Genomic DNA, 18,839 nt, shown 5'->3' on the forward strand with positions numbered 1-18,839 from the left:
ATGCTACATTATATCTAAACTGAATCTGCCAAGCACCCAACTGCACAGCATCTCGTGACTGTCCCGACACACACACTTGGCTCTGATGGGCCAAGGAAACAAAACACCATCACCCTGGGTACACAATCTCCATACTGCATTCTACTTTGGCACAACACAGGAGCAGTGAATGAGGTAAGAATTGTTTTGATCATTCTTTTCTCTGCTTCTCTCACTGCTTCTCTCAGCTTCAGAGAATGTGAATCCCACAGCCATGTCCACCAAGAACTTGTGGACTGACAGGGAGGTTGTCTCTGGCAGCCAGCTGCATCTTCTGCTGAGGCAGGGAGCAAATATTAATACAGGTAATGCAGTGAGGGAAGGAAGGAAGTGAATGGGCTTAAAACAACCTTGTCTTCATGTAATGGTCATACACTGTATTCTGGAACATTTCACTCAGTGCCTATGATAACCATTAGGTTCCTTTACTAATGAGAAGAACTAGGAAGGGAATAGTTGATGTCAGTTGATGAGAATGTACCAACAGTTCACTCAATAATACATATAGAGAGAGCAATGCTGTGAGGAGGAGAATCTGTCAGAGGATTAGTAATACATTACATGGATTAGTAATTAGTAATACATTAGGTGGATTAGTAATTAGCAATACATTAGGTGGCTGTACTCAGCCATATGAATTACTCACTGCGTTCCAGTTGCAGGCCAACACGGGATGGGTACCACTGGGGACCTGTTCCAATCACAAAGCATGGCTGTTAATTTCGTGATAGAAAAGCTAAATTTCTGTTAGGTTTGGGGTGGGTTTTTTTCAGCTGATAGCTACAGAAGTGAGATGGAATAAAAAACACCTTTCTTCTGGTCTTATCTATACAGGGAGAATACAAGAGAGCTGGGAGGAGCAGAAAATACACACATTAGAGCATGAATCCCTTCTCCCATTTCAGTGTTGGAAGGGCCAGTCTCAATGCTGAATGCTCCATCAGCACAGATTGTGTGTGCAACACTGGGAAATATAGAGAGGATACTGTTTATTGCTGCATTTGCCAAAACTCAGTACCAAATGTATCAGCCTTGCCCCTCCTAAAAAATATGCCTGTGCTAGACTCTGGTCTAGGGCTTTGTGTTTCCCATTTAGGAATGTAAAATCTAACTAGGGATGTGCAGCTTTTCTTAGCTCTCAATCAGAAATTAGTAGAGACACCGAAAGTAGAAGTACATGGATAGCTAATACTGAGTGACTTATGACTTCCTTCCAACTTGAGGATGTTTCCTAGAAGTAGATTTTTAAATGCTCTAGTTTAAAGGTCATTCCAGAATGCACTATTGCAGTTGGCTGCTGTTATTGGATTCCCCTTGGTGATTTGGAGCAGAGACCTGTCAGGTTGTTCAAGCAGGAATGGATCTCCAGCTGCCTTTGTTTCCCTTGGTGTCAGAGTGAGCAGGGAATTGCCACCAACACGCTGCAGGGGGATCATGGCTGTTCAAGCTGTGCACTTGGCCAGCTCTTGAGTTCCTCTGTGCAGGAAGCTGTGCTTCTGCAGCTGAATGGACAATACAAATACTCGTCCTTTGCATCACAGGACAACTTTGCTTAACCCATACACACTCTTTGCTTTGCTGTTGAGGGTTTTTAGGGCTGACCTAGCACATTTCTGGGCTCAGCTGAAGCAATGTGGTGAGAACTTCCACAGTCCATGGTGTTGACTGACATTTGGGGGAAGCAAAGATTGTCAGAGAAAAGTGAGGAACCTGCTGCACTATCACCACCCCCAGCCATTTCTACCACACGTCTGTCTTTATTTCCTTTGACACACCTGAGGACAGTTGATAGCCTGAAGGAGATTTGCTTTGTCTTTTCAATTCAAAGCCTATGTGAAATTGCTCAGGTTTTTTTTAGATCTGTCCTACAAATCTTAGTGATCCTGTGTTAAAGGTACAAATATTCCCCTACCTCTACATGGAAAAAAATGTTTTCAGTGACTGTGATCAAATGTGGAAACATTTGCCCCAAGAAGTTGTGGGATCTCCTGGACATAGTCAGGGCCTTGTCTGGGGATGCCCTTGAACAGCCTTATAGGGCTTTAAAGCTGGCCCTGTTCTGAGCAGGAGCCTGGATCTGGAGATGAGCTCTGGAGGTTGTTTCTCTCTAACTTATTTCAGGGTGATGAGGAGAGCTTTTTCACTCCACCAGCTGCCAGCTGGAGGGGAAGGAGCTGTACACGGTGTGCACTGTGCAGTGACACTCAGCACACTCATTTCAAAAGCACTTGGTCTGACTTTTGTAGGCAAGAACAGGCATTAGGTGAACCCATGAACCAGGGCTAATAGCAGGAGGTGAGACATCCATCAAGTAAGTTGCAAACATTTTTTTCAAGGTACCACAACAATCCATGGCTATTAAAGATAACAAAGGGAAGATAGAGAAGGAGCAGCTGTCTGACTTGTCAGGGAAGATATGATTTGCTCCAGGACAGCAGATATCAATAGTTATTTGGGAGCCTGAAATGCAATGTATTTGTGTTAAATTGGAATCTTCCCCCCAGCTCCCCCCTTCATATTACAGTATGTTTCAATAAAAGTCAATTTACCTGATCCTGTGGCAATGCTCTTTTAGGTATGGCTCATAATCTCCACAAGGGCAAACAGAGGTTGTGCATTTAAGCACGTCATCCCACATTTCCAGTCCTTTAGCCTCAGTGCACCATTATGCTCAAACATACTCAAAGATTTAGACAGATGGAAGTGTGCCTTTGCTGCTGCTCCTCTGCAGTGACCTTGTTGGTACATCAGTGTGTCTCTGGTTTCCTGGCCATGCTTGGAAAGCTGTGTGTATTCTTCTGGAAGGATCTGGAATTAGCTGTTCCTTCCCTGCTCCTACTCTTGGTAGGGGGCCACTAGCTAATCTCAAGTGGAAATGCTGAATGGAGTGGGGGACAAAGTCCAAATGTCTTTCTGTGTTGGTCTGAGTGAGAATACCAAAGCTTCCCACTTTCAGTCTTTACTGTCAGCAGATTTTAGCCAGGCTGTTCCCAAGTGTTAGCTGTCCAGGGTCCTGCAGAAACCAGCGTCGCTTTCTGGGGAGAAGTGGGACCCCAAAAGGAGTCTGCTCTCCTGCCTTGATAAGGCTCCTTTCAGACAGGAAATCTCACACATTCCTGGGCGTCCTGCTCACCACTTGGTAACAGTCAGACAAAGGGACCTGGTCCCACCTGTCACCCCTTATTTGCCATAGTCCTCCTATGACTATATTCCACAGGGATCCTCCAAAAATCTCACTGGAACTGCTCTGGATTTCTGTTTGGCAATATGGGAAGATATTCCAATCCAGCCTGCCTATGGCAGACACACATTCCTCTCATTCCTGTAGCAGGACAGCTCTCTTTTCTTTAAATAGTGAAAAGAAGCCAAACCGAGGGACTAATTATCACTTGCATTAATTCTTGCTACTGCCTGTCAGAATGAGGGGTTGATGGCTCTCTTGGGTGTCCAGAGCCAGGGCTGTCTGGCAGAGCAGCTTCACCTGGCACCAGCAGGAGTCCAGGAGTGCCTGTGGAGAGTCCTGCTCCCAGGCAGGGGAAGCACACTCACTCGCTAAGGGCACAGGCACAGCTGCAGCTGTGGGCAGCACTTGAAGCCCCTCTGCACTGCCACACCTGGTAGAGCTCCCTTTGCTCCCAATCTAAAGCTGAAGGGCTTTCCTTTTGCAGGGTTGTTTTGGGGGGTTTTCAGCAGTGTATAATTCCCAGGATTTTCTTATTCATGTTTTCCATTGCTGCCTCCTGCAGAGATTAATGGCAATCCAAGGCCACAGGTGGCAGAAGTTTCTCTTGTAACTCCTGTTGCATCTAAGATCAGGCATACATTAATATTTACTTTCTGACATTGTGATGGTGCATCAGAGCTCAGCCACAGCGGGTCACAGTCTCTGTACAATCCTTGTGGTTAGCAGAGCTGTTCAGCTCCCTTGTGCAGGGTTTATGGGTTTGGATGTGTATTTCACACTTGGAACAAAGTTGGAAAAATACCACTTCAGCTCACTTATATCCCAGACTGGCTTTGGCTTGGAAAAGCAGCTACAGACTGTCCAGAGAGTAAGAGTGGCCATGGTGGTTCAAACCACAGGTCTGTTTAGCCAATATGACATCCTCTAATCTTTAGTCAATATTGTGGTTCCTCCACATCTATTGCATTTCTAGCATTTAGGTAAAACAGCTTTGCTTCCTCTCTTTGCAGCATCATTGCACAGCCGCTGAAATGTCTTCCTAGTTTTCCATCTCTCTTTGATTACTTCTACTCTGCTGGCTTGTCCTCCTCTGGAAGGCTGTTGGCCTCAGACCCCACTATGGTCACCCCCCAACTGCAGGCATGTTGGCACCTGAAACCTTTGCCCATTCCTCAGCTGAAAAGTCATTCACAAATTCCTTGAATTTAGGTTATATCAATTTCATTCTTCTTCACTGTGCAACTTGATTTAGCTGAGGATGTTGCTGACCATACCAGGGAGGCTGGACTAGGTGATCTCTGATTTTAACCCAAACTGTTCCACTGTTCTGAGTTATTAAAGACAGAAACATAACACACATTCTGTGTGGTGCAATTCTGTTATGATTCAGGCAAAGTTATATCTATGTGTACAGGCTTCCATTAGTCTGCAAGTGTAAGCAATTATGACAAGTCTTAAGTCTTTGACCACATTCCATCTTTTCTCTCGGGAATTTGTTCCAACTTTGTGTTAAAATATTCATACACCTATTTTTTTTTAAAAAAAAACACTTAAAATATTTTAATTCTATGATGTTTGAAGCATTGTAATTTTCCCAAACAGGATGGTATTTGCTTGGAAAGCAACTCAATGTTTACCTTTAATAACCTCTTTTTAAAAATGAATCTGAGGAAAAATTAATTTTGTGGGGGTTATTTGTTGTACCTGTCCATATTTAAAAGAGAAATTTAAATACAAGCAAACTGACAGGACACATAAAAAGAGACCACCTTTAATTTTCCCATAGCCAGCTATGGAATTACCTATTAATACTGGCTATAAAAAGGAGATGTAGTGCTGTCAAACCACCATACAAACACCAGCTAAAATGACAGCCTCAGTGCCATGCCCAGCTGCAAATACCACTGCACAAAAATGCACAGAAAACCAAATTCCACTGGTCCTGCTGCCCACATGGTGGGTTTTTCCACTGCCAGTATACTAGAATCCCAGTAAATTAATCAGCTAATCAGACAATCCTAGGAAGTAAGAACAGTAAGAAAAGCCCCTGTGCAGCTTTAACACTGTCCTAAGGTGCTCTAGCCACATGACTCAAGCTGACCTTAATGTGTGCTCCACCACTTAAACGTCACAAAATGTTTTGAAAATTTAACAGCTAAGAAATCTAAATACTTGGTACTTTTCAATAGTTGTGAAATTGAAGAATTGGCCTAATTTTTATTAAGTTTCGTAAAGAATCTTCTACACACACCAAAAAAAATAGTGCACTGTCTGCTCTGCAGTAAATTGCACAATCAAATGCCCATTTGTCACAAAGTATTTATGAAGTTTTGTGAGCCTGTATGAGAACAAAGGTAACATGATGAAGAGCTCCCTTGCTGGGGAATTTGATGTGTTCCTTAGAATGCAGACCTGCAAAAGCTGTTCTGCTGGGGAGAGAAGAATCTAAGAAATGCAAAACACAACTGACAGACACAATTTGGAGATAATTAGCAGATTGACTTTCCATCATCAGCTAATTTTATTACCAGTTAAATTGTTTGCTTCTCATTGTATTTCACCACCCATGCATCTCTAATAACAAATAGCCTTAATAATTACAAACAATACCTGCTGTGATATGAATAGGGTGATATGAACAACAAAATTACTATAATCAATCATCAGCAGCATGTTGCTTAAATTTGCAGAAACAGTGGAAATTCCAAGGAAGCACTGCGGCACCAACCTCCCTTATCTGATGACAAAAATGTTGCAGATGAGCTGGGAAGTGAAACAGCACCTGCTCATGTGAACTGAGCGTGGCTGAAGTGCACTCCAGCACCTTGACCAGATGGCAGATTTGGTACCCATGCAGCAATAGGAAGAGTTTGCTAGGGAAGATTCACATTTTGGTATGTGTGGGTGTGCTGGCTTTGTGCATAATTTATAGAGACGGGCAGATTATCTTAAAACTTGCTGAGGTCTTTCCTTGACAAGAAACACTGAACAAATACAGCTGTTCCTTGTCTGTGACTTTAGACAGTGGCCATGCTGTTGTCTCCCTTGGTTGCACCTGCCCTGTCTGAGTGTTCCCAGGAACACTTCTGAGAAAACAAGGATAGAGGCATCACCATGCCAGCAGCCACAGCCTTTGCAGGGCTGAAGTTTGCCTACTTCTGCTTCACTGAGCTGACAGCAGGAAAAGCAGGATGCTGAAATGGCTGGAAGCTATTGCTTTCTGCTTTTATTTGGGAAAAAAAAGGCTGTGTGATTTATTGTGCTAACATTGCACTCAAGTGATTCCTGAGCATGATGGCAGAAAGCAAAGTACACCAAGGAAACCACAGTAAAACTAAGCTGGGCCACAAGATCAAGAGAGAAAGTATCTGAAGTGATTACTGGCTGTGCTTGCCTTCCCTGTAATAAATGGCAGCTGCTGAGAGCTGCAATCTGAACGACCAGCCCACTTGAAGGATTGCAGCTCTCAGCAGCAAGCCTGGGGCAAGCAGGGCCACAGCATCTCTTCACATGGCCCCTCTCAAAAGGCCCTCCTTGGCTGCAGGCCAGGAGATGTTTTGACACACTAAGCGCCAGCACAGTCACCTGGGTCTATTTTCCAGGGCTAGTGCAGAGACCAGCTCTGGCCTGGCCCCTCCAAGTACCACTCAGCTGGCACCAGGCTGAGCTCCTGAGCCCAGCAAGGCTCACCAGGGTCAGGCTACCAATTGTGTGCTGCTTCTCCCTCTTGCTAAGTCTTTAGGGCACAGGGCTGACCTTGGGAGAGCACTTTCTGGACCCAGGATCGTTCAGCTAGGCTGTGTTTTCCTGGCAGAAGGACCTTTGAGAAGGTCTATCAGCATATTAAAGTGCAGGAGCAGATCTTGAGCTAGATCCATGTTTTTATGGGAAGTTAGTGGAAAGAGTAGATCCAGTGTTCAGTAAAATCTCAGCAGAGAACTGAAATGGATGTTGTTTTTAATGGTTCCATAGCTGGGGATAAATCCCTTTTCTTTGTCAGCTTTTTTCTCTGAATACTCTCTCTGATTTGTTTCGTTTGTAACCTTTCCAGGGATGATCTTTGGCCATGTGTTTTACAGAGGCACCTTGAACTCTAGTTGCTATGGGGACACAAAAAAGCACTTTCTTAATGGCATGTGGAATTTGAAAAATTAGCTGTTTAATCATAAGCATCCATTTCTTTCCTCTGGTTTTTGCAGTACTTGAATTCATCAAGCTACAGCCACAGTGCTGAGGGAGAGCAGGCAGTGGGCTGGCTGAGCTGATGTCTCCAGACACACTGGCCAAGTGCTAAGGACAGGCTCTGGCCCAAAGGCAGGACAGCATGCACTTCCCACACACTACTAAGCAAGTAAACCCCAGCCTGACCGAACACCTGGCTAAAGGCTTCTGCTTTACCTGTTCATTTCATTATTCCCATTGGCCTTAGGTGTTTAAAATCTGTGACCACCTATTTTTCCTACATAAAGTCATGTACCAGTCACCCTGGCAGCTCCACTGAAGCCTCACAGAGACTGATCCAGAAGGTTTCTCAGAGCATACCTAATGTCTCTATAGCACAATGCACATAATTCCTGCACTCATTCCCCTTAAAAAAAAAAAAAACTGTCAGAATTTTGCCTTTCTTTTCCTGGCCAAAAAAGCATATCCCTGTCCATATTTTGGTTCTTGGGAGCAGTTCAGCTGCTGTCACTGTGCCCAGATGTGAAGCTCCAGCCTGTGGAACTCTGCACTGCACCTTGACTCACACATTTACTTGACTGCATTTTTATTTTAAAAACTTGTATAAATGCCTGGACTTGTTGAGGAACAAAACACTCCCCCTAAGCCTTTTTATTTTCTCCACTGAAAAAAAAAATTAAAGTCTCATACTTCAGCTTTATTCTGATCAGGTAATAATGGACAAATTTCTTAAGAGTCAGCATAGTTTTTCTTAATGGAGATTGATTCTTATTAGTGGTAAACAAAATATTATTTGTCATTTGGATGTCAATTTATGTCACTGAGAGATTAACCTTTCAATATGCCTTCTGGAACAGTCTGCAAATGAAAGCAACTGTGGAATTTCGCACAAGAAAAAACATCAGGAAAAAAAAAAGCAACATGCAACATTTAGATGCATATGTTAATATTTTTCTGCATTGTTTTTTCTTTGCACTTCCAAAAAATCAAGGAGAAAAGGGAAAAGCCAGCCCTGTGTATTTCCATTTTCCATGTAGCCTGCTGCAGAAAGCATAATTAATTTTGATCTTTCTGAGTGAATTTGCATTTAAATTAATGTGCGTGGGCAAAGGAAGGGAAAGGGAATGAGGCTCACCTTCTATTTCATTAATAACAGCCATAGACCAGAATACAAAGAAACAAGAAAATAGGTGCTCTGACAAGCCTGGAGCTGGAAGGAACCTTCCCATGGGGGATTGTCCTTCATCAGTGCAGGGAGGTGAGGAGGAGCCGGGCAGGTGGTGCTGCCCAGGGACAGCAGCGTGACCCCACGGGCAGTGGCACTGCAGGGCTGGCCCCTCGCCCTGCCCTCACTGTGACACTCACACACTGCAGGGTGGCAGGGGTGGCCACAGCAGCTGGGCTGGGCTCTGCCCCATGGGTTTGGGCAGTCCTTGGGCCAGGGCTGCCCAGGGAGGGCTGTGCCTGTCACCCGTGCACTGTAGCAGCGCTGGGTTTGCTTCGTAGGCACAGACAGTCGTGTTCTGGCTCTGAAATGCCAGCCCAAATTAAGAGATGAGTAATTTATGCCAAGTGAGGATCTGTATTCTGGTAGTTGTGTTTGCCTTTGAGTCTCCCATCTCCACACGTCTGGAAAGGGTAACAAAGATAATTGTTCAGGTATCAGGGACTGTGAGAATTTGAGCAGGATTCTCTTCCTAAACATAAGCTCTATCAACGAAGCCTCCACACAAAGGGCAACACAAACCTGACAAATTGCACATTAAGAAACACACATTTGCCAAACTAAGTATGTGCTTCAGGGCTGAAAAAGATCCTTCTTTCTCTATCTTCTTGTCCATAATTTGGCACGGGATTTCTGAAAATGCAGCTTAATATTTGGTGGTTTATGGAATCACTTGCTGTCTATCTCAATCCATAAATGCTTAACCATCTCTGAGGTGTGGAGCTGCCAGCCCAGACAAGGTTTTCACTGGCAGCAAAGCAGAGCATTTAAGCACAGGTATCTGTCCACCCTTGTGGTCTCAGGAAACACAGGCAGTAAGGCCTGTTTTAAAATGTTCCTTTTAAAACCTTTGCTCCCCCTCATCCCGTGCCAGGTTCTGAGGGAACAAACAGTGCTGTGCCTTGCAGAGTCGTAGATATGCTGTGCTTCAGGACACTGATAGCACAGGGCACTGCTCCCTCTCTGCACAGAGTGTGGCTGCTGCTGCAATCAGCACTGCTGCTGAGTGCATTTAGGTAGCAGCTCTCCACAGAGCTGCAAGAGGGACAGAGAGCAGGGAACTGCTCAGGTCAGTGTTTCAACCCAGTGCTGCTTGCACGCTGCCTGAATGCATTTCAGTGCCAGCAAAGGTTACAGCAGGACTGTGGCCCTGCTGGTTTTATGTTCCAGCATCAGAAAATACACAGTGGTCCAGCAATCACAGCTGATACGGGAAAGATGGCTCAAAAGCTCATTTGTGCCTTCCCTGCTGATGTACTGGGAAGAATCCTACCCCAGGCTCTAGCTGTTTCTTTAAAAGCATTCCACAGTCAATTAGCTAATAAAGTATGCTAATTAAGTATAATTTTCTTTCAATATTGACTGTCCAGGGGATACTGCTCTCTCCAGCCACTAAGCTGATCAGGATGCTTTCCCTTACTGACCCCCAAAGCAATGTGGGTTTTGTATCTAATGGCCACACCAATGCCATCAACGATTAACTGAGCACATTTGAATTGACACGATTTCTTCCTGAGAACAAATTAACTTCTCATAAGTTCATTGGTAAATTCACCACACTGAAAATTAATCCCCACTAAGAACAGGGCTAAACTGTAATTTCTCCAGGAGCAGTGAGAAAAAGGCAGCAGAGATCTGCCCTGCTCTGGCAGCAGATCAGACACTAGCATGGGAGCCAGAGGCTGTCATGTTCCACTGTCCTTCCTGGGAGAAGCCCATTAGGGCTGGTTTAATTCCCCCATCCCACCACTTTATTTAGGTCGTGGAAAGGCTTTTGTGCCTCAGAAGCACCGCTGTGAAGCTTGAGGGGACCTCAAGGATCAGTCTCTACAACTCCCTGAAAGAAGTGGTAGGAACGTGGGGGTCAGGTTCTTCTCCAAGGCAGCCAGTGTCAGGATGAGAGGACATATCCTCAAGCTGAGCCAGGGGAGGTTCAGGCTGGGCATCAGGAGGAATTCCTTCATGGGAAGTGTTCTAAACATGGGAATGGACTGCCCAGGAAGGTGGTGGAGTCACCATCCCTGGAGGTGTTCAAGAAACAACAGAACGTGGCACTCACTGCTGTGGTCTCGCTGACAAGGTGGTGATCAATCAAAGGTTGGGTGCAATGATCTCAGAGGCCTTTTCCAACCTAAAAGTTGGTCAGCAAAGTCCTTTCTACAAAAGTCCTTTCCACAAAAGCTTTCCACAGCTTTACAGACAGAGCCCATAAGGGACTGGATTGTGGTGACACTGCTTGGTGATTTTCATTCTCATACCTGAGGGATGATGTTTCATCCCAATCTATAGGCAAACACTTTGTGGCCTTTGAACACTTCTACTGCTTCCCCTCTGCAAATGTGACAGACACAGCTCATCCAGACTGTTTGTGCACTCTGGACTTGCAGTCTAATGGCAGAACATAAAAAAAATATTGCCTTCCACTAGTATGTGTTTAAACCAGAGCAACATACATTGTTCCAGTATAACTCACACATCATTTGTTTCACAGTGAGTAATTTCCAACAGCAAATATATTCAATATCATTGCAATTGGGGACAATTTAAAAAGAGGCAAAACTGCCACATTATTTTTACTGTGAATCATTTGTTCACCTTCTTGTCTTTGATGCATTGCTTTCATTAACTTGAAACAGTTGCAAATACCAAATTTTGTTTGAAAGATTTTGGTCGTTCTTAGGGTTTCTTTCCCACCATGCACAAATAAGAAAATAAAGACAGAAATGGGCTACAAATATGAGAGAGTGCTTGTGTCTGAACAAAGACAAAACAAGCCACTATCACAGGGTGAGATCTTCCCCATGAAGTTCTGAACAGCCCCCCTTGCTCTCGTGCTCACCTGACCCTACCCCTGGAATTGCAGCTGCTTGTTGCATCACAGCTCTTGGCCCCACAGAAGGGAGGGGCTGCAAAAGCACATCCAGGGAATCCATGAGGAAGAGAAGACCTGGGGGAAAGTCTGAACTTAGAAGCTGAAGCTGCTGCCTCTTCTCTAACCTGTCTAGCAGAGATGACCCCAGAGGACTTGTCATTCATTTCTCTTGTTCTCACAGGTTTTTCAAGGAGGTAGGTTCCTCTCACTCTGGCAAGGGAGATTCACTTCCTCTCCTGCTATCCAGTGCCTGTTGGCTGTCTTTCACAAGAATTCCTGGGACACTTCATACACATCCATTCCAAGCAGCCCTTTGTAAGGGAAGCTGTTGGACCTTTCAGTAAAGCCACGTGCCAACTTAGGTGCTCAAAAGTGCAGGGACTCCTGTGAAACACCTGATGCAGATGCAGAGCACATCTACAGCCTCAGGTGACCCTGACCCTGCCTTAATCAACAGTCTTATCCATGGACATGAGATTCTTTTCACACTGATGAAGGCCCACTGGGACTTTTAGCATCCTGAGTTCCTTGAATGAACATGAAACCCACGAGTCTGCTGGTGAACACCAGGTTAACGCTGGAAATGAGTCTGTTCTTTGGACAAAAAACATTAATATCTGAGTTTAAATTGATGTAGGAGCGGTTTTAAACCCAAAACTACTTTGGCATCTTTTCTTGACAGTTGAGTAGACTTTAATTCCTCAAGACTGGATATTCCTGGGGCCTGGATTACTTCTATAGGGCCTCCCTCTGTAATTTTTCAGCTGCACCATAGGCACTAATATAAGACACATTGTAAATAATAACAGGCAATTCTGGTAAACAAATTTGGATGTTTTTCATCTAGATCTGTCAATTAAATCTACTATAAAATCAAGAAAAGCAAAGAATCTAGCTATGAAATTTCCCTCCCCTAATGAGGCATTTAAATAGCATCTCACATTTGTTCTCCAGTTGTTTACATAGGATGTCATTTGTGATGCATTGTTGGAGCCCTGTAAATCTCAGCTGGGAACAATATCCCAGAGAGCAGAGGGGGACAGTTCTGCTTCAAGCTACATCTCAATAGATTTTCTGCCTTTTCTTTTATTATGTTACTCATCTGAAATGATATCTGTAATCCTGCTAATGAAATGCAATAACATCAGATGCAGCAGCTGTCAAAAAAAAAAAAAAAAAAAAGAGAAATAATGTGAATTTTCATTAAACTTCTTGAGCTGATCTTCACTTTTTCCATTGCTGATTCAAATATTGCTGGTTTTCTGAAGGTCATCTAATTTCTATAAGGCTTTAATGAATCCTGGCTTTTGTGTTTTAGACACCTTTACTCCCTCTGGTTCAATAGGTCATTAAACATATATTTAAGCCATCCTTTGTCCCAAGTCTTTCTTATGGGATCACAGCCAAAAGAGAAAAAAGATCCCAAGGTGGATGAAGGGCAGATTAATTATTCTTATTTTATAGATGAGAAAATGAAGTTTAAAAGGAAGAAAGTGTCTAGCACACAACTCACCCCTGTCAATAGCATGACTCCTATTGGTCAAGCCTTAAAGACCTAAGTCTTAAACATCACATTCATTTCATTGTTAATCAAGAGACTTCAAAAGTCCCAGGGGACCTTCTGGCTTTTATGATTCTCTTTTGAAGACCAGAATGCTTTAAACATCTGCCTCTGAAAGTCTTGTTTAAAGTTCCCTGTGCCCTGCTTCTAAATCAGCTTGCTGAGCCAAACCTCCACCATAGTTTCCAAATTCAATAATAAAATATTTTTGCAACTGTGTATGTATTTCAGAAAGCAAAACATCATGGATACCTGATCAGATGCTTTTCAGACTGCTGCAGCATCTCTTTTTCCACAACTTATGATGAGATTCAAGTGCTCAGCAGAGAAATGACCTGCAGGTGCCTGGTCTGGTGCTCTCTCACTGTTGGTACCTCAGCAGCCCAGCTAGAAATGTCCAAATGCAAAATCTGGGCCTTAGCAGCATTGAGAGACATGAGTTGGGCTTGAATGGGAGGCTTGTGACCACAGCTCAGGATGCACAATAGTGTCTGTGAAGTGCACAGAACCTTCTGGAGGGCATATGCCATGGGCTCCATGCATTGTCTGTCCCTTTTGGAGCAATTCCAGAATAATTTTCTCTGTAATTCCAGCACAGAATGGGGTGTGGGGGGTGTGGTGCCTGAGTATAAGGCACCACACACTCTCAAGATTAAAATCATAAGGTTAACTCAGTTTGGCTTCTCCTTTCTTTTAACAGTGTTAGGTCAATGATGCCATTCTCATTTCCTGGCTTTTGCAAAGGAGTGAAAAAAATTCCCAGCTTTCACAGGAGGGCTTCAATTACTTTGACAGCCAAGCCATCAATTCAGGTCACACAAATCAGTATCAGCAGACAGATTCCTGTATTTGTGTAGGGAGATTTGCACAGATATGTCACAAATAAGCTGAGAGGAGGTCGTTCTCCTGATGCTTCTCCCTGCACAGGATAGAGATTAGGCTACTGGACAGGCTGGTTTTGTGACTAGAGCCCCATCCTGAGACAAGAATTCTGATAATGCTGCACAGGCAGGAAGCAATTTACTCATGGGTGAGATCTCTGATTGTGAGCTGGGAAGGAAGAGGGTAGCAACCAGTCTGAGTTTTGTGGCAGGAGCTGTTGCTTACTTTGTGCTTAGAGCTGGGAAGCAAAAAGTAAAGAATTCAGAAGATACAAGCCTCACTGTGTCAGTAACAAGAAATTCAAGGAGTTTCTAATAAACTGGGTTGTACTGACAGGCATAGAGAAGTAAAAAGATCTTAGAATTGTGTCATTTGAGGGGTACTGAAATTCATCAGGAGCTGGCGTCCTATTGATCTCTGCTGCGGGACTAAGACAAAAGAAAAATAAATTATAACTATAGGATGAAATAAATACCATGTTTCCTCCTAATCTAGTAATTTCCCTTTACAGAGTCAGCACAGATGAATGAGCAATTTACACAGATGAAATCACTGTCCTTCTTAGGGCCCATTTGTAACAACTGCCCATCCCCAGCCATTCGCCTCCGTTGTGCCCTTTCCAGTGGAGCTGTTATGAATGCAGAGAGGGGAGAATTTATGGAAAACAATAGCTGGATGTGACTGCCAGCCCAATGTGCTCTGAGAATCCATACTGGGGATGTAATGCTGGGCCTCTGAGCTCTGCAATCAGACACTGCTCAGCGGGATATTGTCTGTCCTTTGGAAAACTCCTTCATATATGGATTCTGGGCTAGTGAGAGCTACTTAGGACACAATCAGGGAGGAAGGAGTTTGAGATCTGATAAAAGCTATAGACTTTGTAGCTGCCTTTCTGTCCAGGGAGTGCATCCAGCTCATGGTGGGATCAGATCATTGCCCTCTTTCAAACATTTTGGCTTTCTCAAAGTCTGATCTCCTAATATAGGACAGAAGAAAGATCCCTCTGGAAGGCTCTGTGCCCTAGATATAACTTATTTGGGTCTCTTTGGTTTGTGAAACACATGGCTGATTGACAGGCCAAGACTATGAAGTCAACTTTGCTGAGCCATAAATAGCATAATTCAGCTTCTCTGAGTCCCAGCAGACGTATTCATCAGGCACATGAGTCTCTCCAGGCATCAAAATTGACAGATTTCATTAACTTGCTGCAACCTGAGAATCCAGCTGTAATAGACAGTGTGGAGGAATCAGAGGAAGTGCAGGTTCTCAGCAAGACTGTGTTATCAGACAGTCCTGATTATACAGAGCCGGTAGGCAAGGACTGGCTTAGCAGTCACTGCTCTCCCTGGTACTGCTCTTAATGACTAATCCCCACAGCATCCTTCCTCACCTCTCTGAGCCTTGCAGTTTAACATCACAGCCAGCCTCCAGAAGGGAATAACGTGATGCAGTGCAGCCATCCTTTCCAGCAGCAGCTCTGCATCCTTCTCTTGTGTGTCAGCACAGGCCTGGCAAAAACCAGTTATTTCTGGTGCCCTTGCTATTGAAATCCTGCTCCTAAGTGCACCTCACTGCTCAGGTGTCAAGAAAACCAGAAAAGTTTTGCATTCAGGGCATAAAAACCCTTAGCAGCCTTTTTAGAAAGGAGGAAAGAAAGAGGACTTCCTCCACTAAAGAATTATTTTTACTACTTCTTGTGCCTTGACCTGTGCTCACAAAGCCTGCCTTGTGATTTTTAAGTAATGAGAGATTCTCCTCCTTGCTCTTCACCCCATCAGCTCGACTTCCCCTGATCTGTGTTTTGAAGATCTGCTTCAGAGGTCTAGGTGAATGAGGACCTGTTGACTTTAAAATGCTGCTCTCCCTGCAGCTGCTGAGACTGCCTGAGCTGAGCACTACTGATGGGTGATGGGATCTGCAGGGCTGCCAGTTCTCCTGTGGCTTCTGGGACACATGCAGGATGAGAGCAGTAGGGAAAACCTGGCAGATGACTCCTAACACACTGCCCCACTCTAAGGAGGAGGCTGAAAGAGAGATTGGTCCCATCATGAAGGAGGACTTACACTTGTTCCTTGTCCTCTCTCTAGAGAAAAGCAACAGAGAATATTTCAGCAGCATTCCAGGGAACATGGCTCCCAGGATCACTATAGAAATACCTGTAAGGAGCAGTTATAAGATGGTATAGCAGGGTTCTAAAGTTTCATATTGTTCAGAAATTATGATGTTTATTCTTGAGTGCCATCTACTGACAATTCCTGTCTTTATGATTTGCCTTCATTGATATTGCTTATTTTATATAACCTCTATATAATTCTATATAACTTTTGTTAGCTTAGATGTTCCTTATTCCTTGAGCACTTTATTGCCCTCTGAGGACCAGGATACCCTGTGCATGATCTCTTGGACTTCTCTTTTTCCTTCCACTCCTCACCAGGCTTCCTCCTTTCCCTGCCTTCTCCTTCTGCCTAGAGGGCAATTTCTGGCCTTCCTGTGCTCACCCTTCTGGCTTCAAAATGCAGCTGTGCTGTCCCCCTTGAGCAGGAGGTTGCCTCTATCCATTTGTTACAGCACTGCTGAGATCTTATTTCCCCATTTCCTTTCAGTTCTTCCTCTTCTTTCAAGAGCTTTTTCAGCAACTTTCATACAGTGACCTTGAAAATATTTAATGATCACTGACTCCACTATAATATATACTACGTGTTCTAGGAGTATTTTATTTTAGTTATGTGATACTTGAATTAGCATTATTATTACAGTTTTTCATTTTCTATCTGTAAGATTTCCTCCCCCAGCAGTCCAATACATCTTGCAAAGATAAAAATAAATTAAAGGTGAAAAGTTATTGCCAAGGACAAGAGCTCAGGAAGTTTAGCCTGCAAGATATTTCTTTCTCCATTGAAAACATAATCTATATAGATAAAGAAAATGCCAGGTAGCTAACTCATTAAAAGCAAAGGAGAAAATGGGGCAAGAGACTTTTTTCTTACACACTCAGTTTTTGGCTTGGTTCCATCTCTGCCAGCTAGCCAAAGGAATGAGGAAAATTCTAGTAAAGTCTCCTAATGCATGTCTCCTACAGTTTTGACTGAGGCCCATGCCTCAGACAGCTCAGCACGATGGCCAGTGATAGCCTGACACTCAGCTGCCACTCAGCCTCAGGCTGAAAACATCAAGCTGCAGAAGTGCAGACACTCCTCCACCACGGGCTTGTACTGTGGAACTCCTTCCCTGAGGATTTTGCTGAGGTCAAAACTGTAAGTAGGTTTAAAAAGGATTAGACAGACCCGTGGTGGGCAGGTGTGATGTTTGCTATTAAGCATGACAGCCTGGCTCTAACATCTGTTCCAGAAAGCCCCTGTGGAGCTGGTGGCTGGAGGGGGCTGCAGCAGGGAATCTGCTGTTCTGGGCTGGCCCCAGTTGGTGCTGCCCATCCCTCCCATGGGCAGTGGCTACAGCAGCCAGGGCATGATTAAAAGCTGCTTCAATCTGGAAAAAGCCTTTGAATTCGCATGAAAACAGCACTTTGTCTTAAATGGTTCTTCTCCACTGAGATCCCTGAATCTCCAGCAATAAAGATGGGATTGCCCCCCTGAACTCAATGGCACAAAAAGCACAAGGTTAGGCCTTTCTGGGGTTCTCTCAGTAGAGACAGTTTTGCTGAAGCGAGGGCTGAGGAGTATTTTAGTATTTGTTCTTGGACTTCTAAATCCATATTCTGCCTTTTGTATAAACACACATCCAAACTAATATTTGACTAACTTAGAAACTGCTTATCAGTAAGATGGCAAGTGTCACTTGCATCCCGTTTCTTTTATTTTAATGACTAACAGCTTGTGCTGCAATTCATAATTCAGTCTCTTTCCTCCTTTCTTGAATCAGGCAGCAAAACCTGATCAGTGACAGAGATGATTCTTGTGAAATTGCTGCACAGGGGTTCCTCTCACTGAAGGGCTGACAAGACACCAGCTGAGGAGAAAGCTTAATTGCATGGGTGATCAAAGGAGAATGTATGAAGCCAGGGAGCCTGTAAGGGGGTGTGCGTGGGAGAGTGTTTTAATGAGAGATTATAAGGGAACATGTGAGTCTGGCACACACAAGATGACAGAAATGAATGCATGAGCCAGTACAAAATAGCATGCTAACCAAAGGCACCCACAGATCAGCTTCAGCCCCTTCTCAGCCCTTGCCTAAGAGAGCTGCATTCTATGAGCTGTCATCCCACTAACTGTACAAAGAGAAAAAAGTCAAGGTTTGATCTTTGCAACTGGGAAAGGAGAAGGGGGGAGGGAACCTCTTGAGACAACAACATCCAGGCTGAACTGGAAAAGAGAGAGATGAAAGCAATGAGCTGAACTGAGAAGAAGGGACACAGGACACTGATACGGCATGCTCCCGGGAATGGGATAAATTGATGTAAAAAACTGAGAATTTAAAAAGCATGGATGGCACTTGCCAGCCCTTGCATGTGCTGTAACACACTGCACAGACAGAGGGTTGGTTCATGAGGTATACTGTGCTTTCTTGTGTGCTTACTGTCTTACTTTATACTCAGCTCCACTTACATCACTGGGGGTACTTGAGGAGTAAGATGCCTTTTAATATCAAAACAGGTGCCATTAAAATGGCTTATGCACAATCTCACATCATTTTAGCACAAATCCATTAAAAACCTCATTACAGTTATATTGGCATAAACCTCAGTGCCAGTGTTCTCCAGCTGATTTAAACTGCATCAATATAAATCCAGTTCCAATTGATTTAAGAGATTCTAGGCAGAAGTGCACTGCATTTGACAAACTAATGGGAGGACATACTCTTATTGAAATACTAAAACTTCTGCACTCGATCTTTTCATATTCAGCAGCGTGGCTTTTGAACTTTTGCCATTTTGTAT

General features: G+C 44.0%; 1 protein-coding gene across 3 annotated transcripts in view; it reads right to left on the reverse strand.

The window, feature by feature from the left end:
• TECRL (trans-2,3-enoyl-CoA reductase like) overlaps positions 1-18,839 on the reverse strand; it is a 58,746-nt gene that overhangs the window by 25,435 nt on the left and 14,472 nt on the right. For all 3 annotated transcript variants that reach the window (XM_018926846.3, XM_009101316.4, XM_018926847.3), the window contains exon 3: positions 686-730. In XM_018926846.3, the coding sequence (XP_018782391.1) occupies positions 686-730 (45 nt within the window). The remainder of the gene's footprint in view (positions 1-685; positions 731-18,839) is intronic.

Source organism: Serinus canaria, chromosome 4 (assembly GCF_022539315.1).
Source record: "Serinus canaria isolate serCan28SL12 chromosome 4, serCan2020, whole genome shotgun sequence".
NCBI classification, from domain to species: Eukaryota; Metazoa; Chordata; class Aves; order Passeriformes; family Fringillidae; genus Serinus; species Serinus canaria.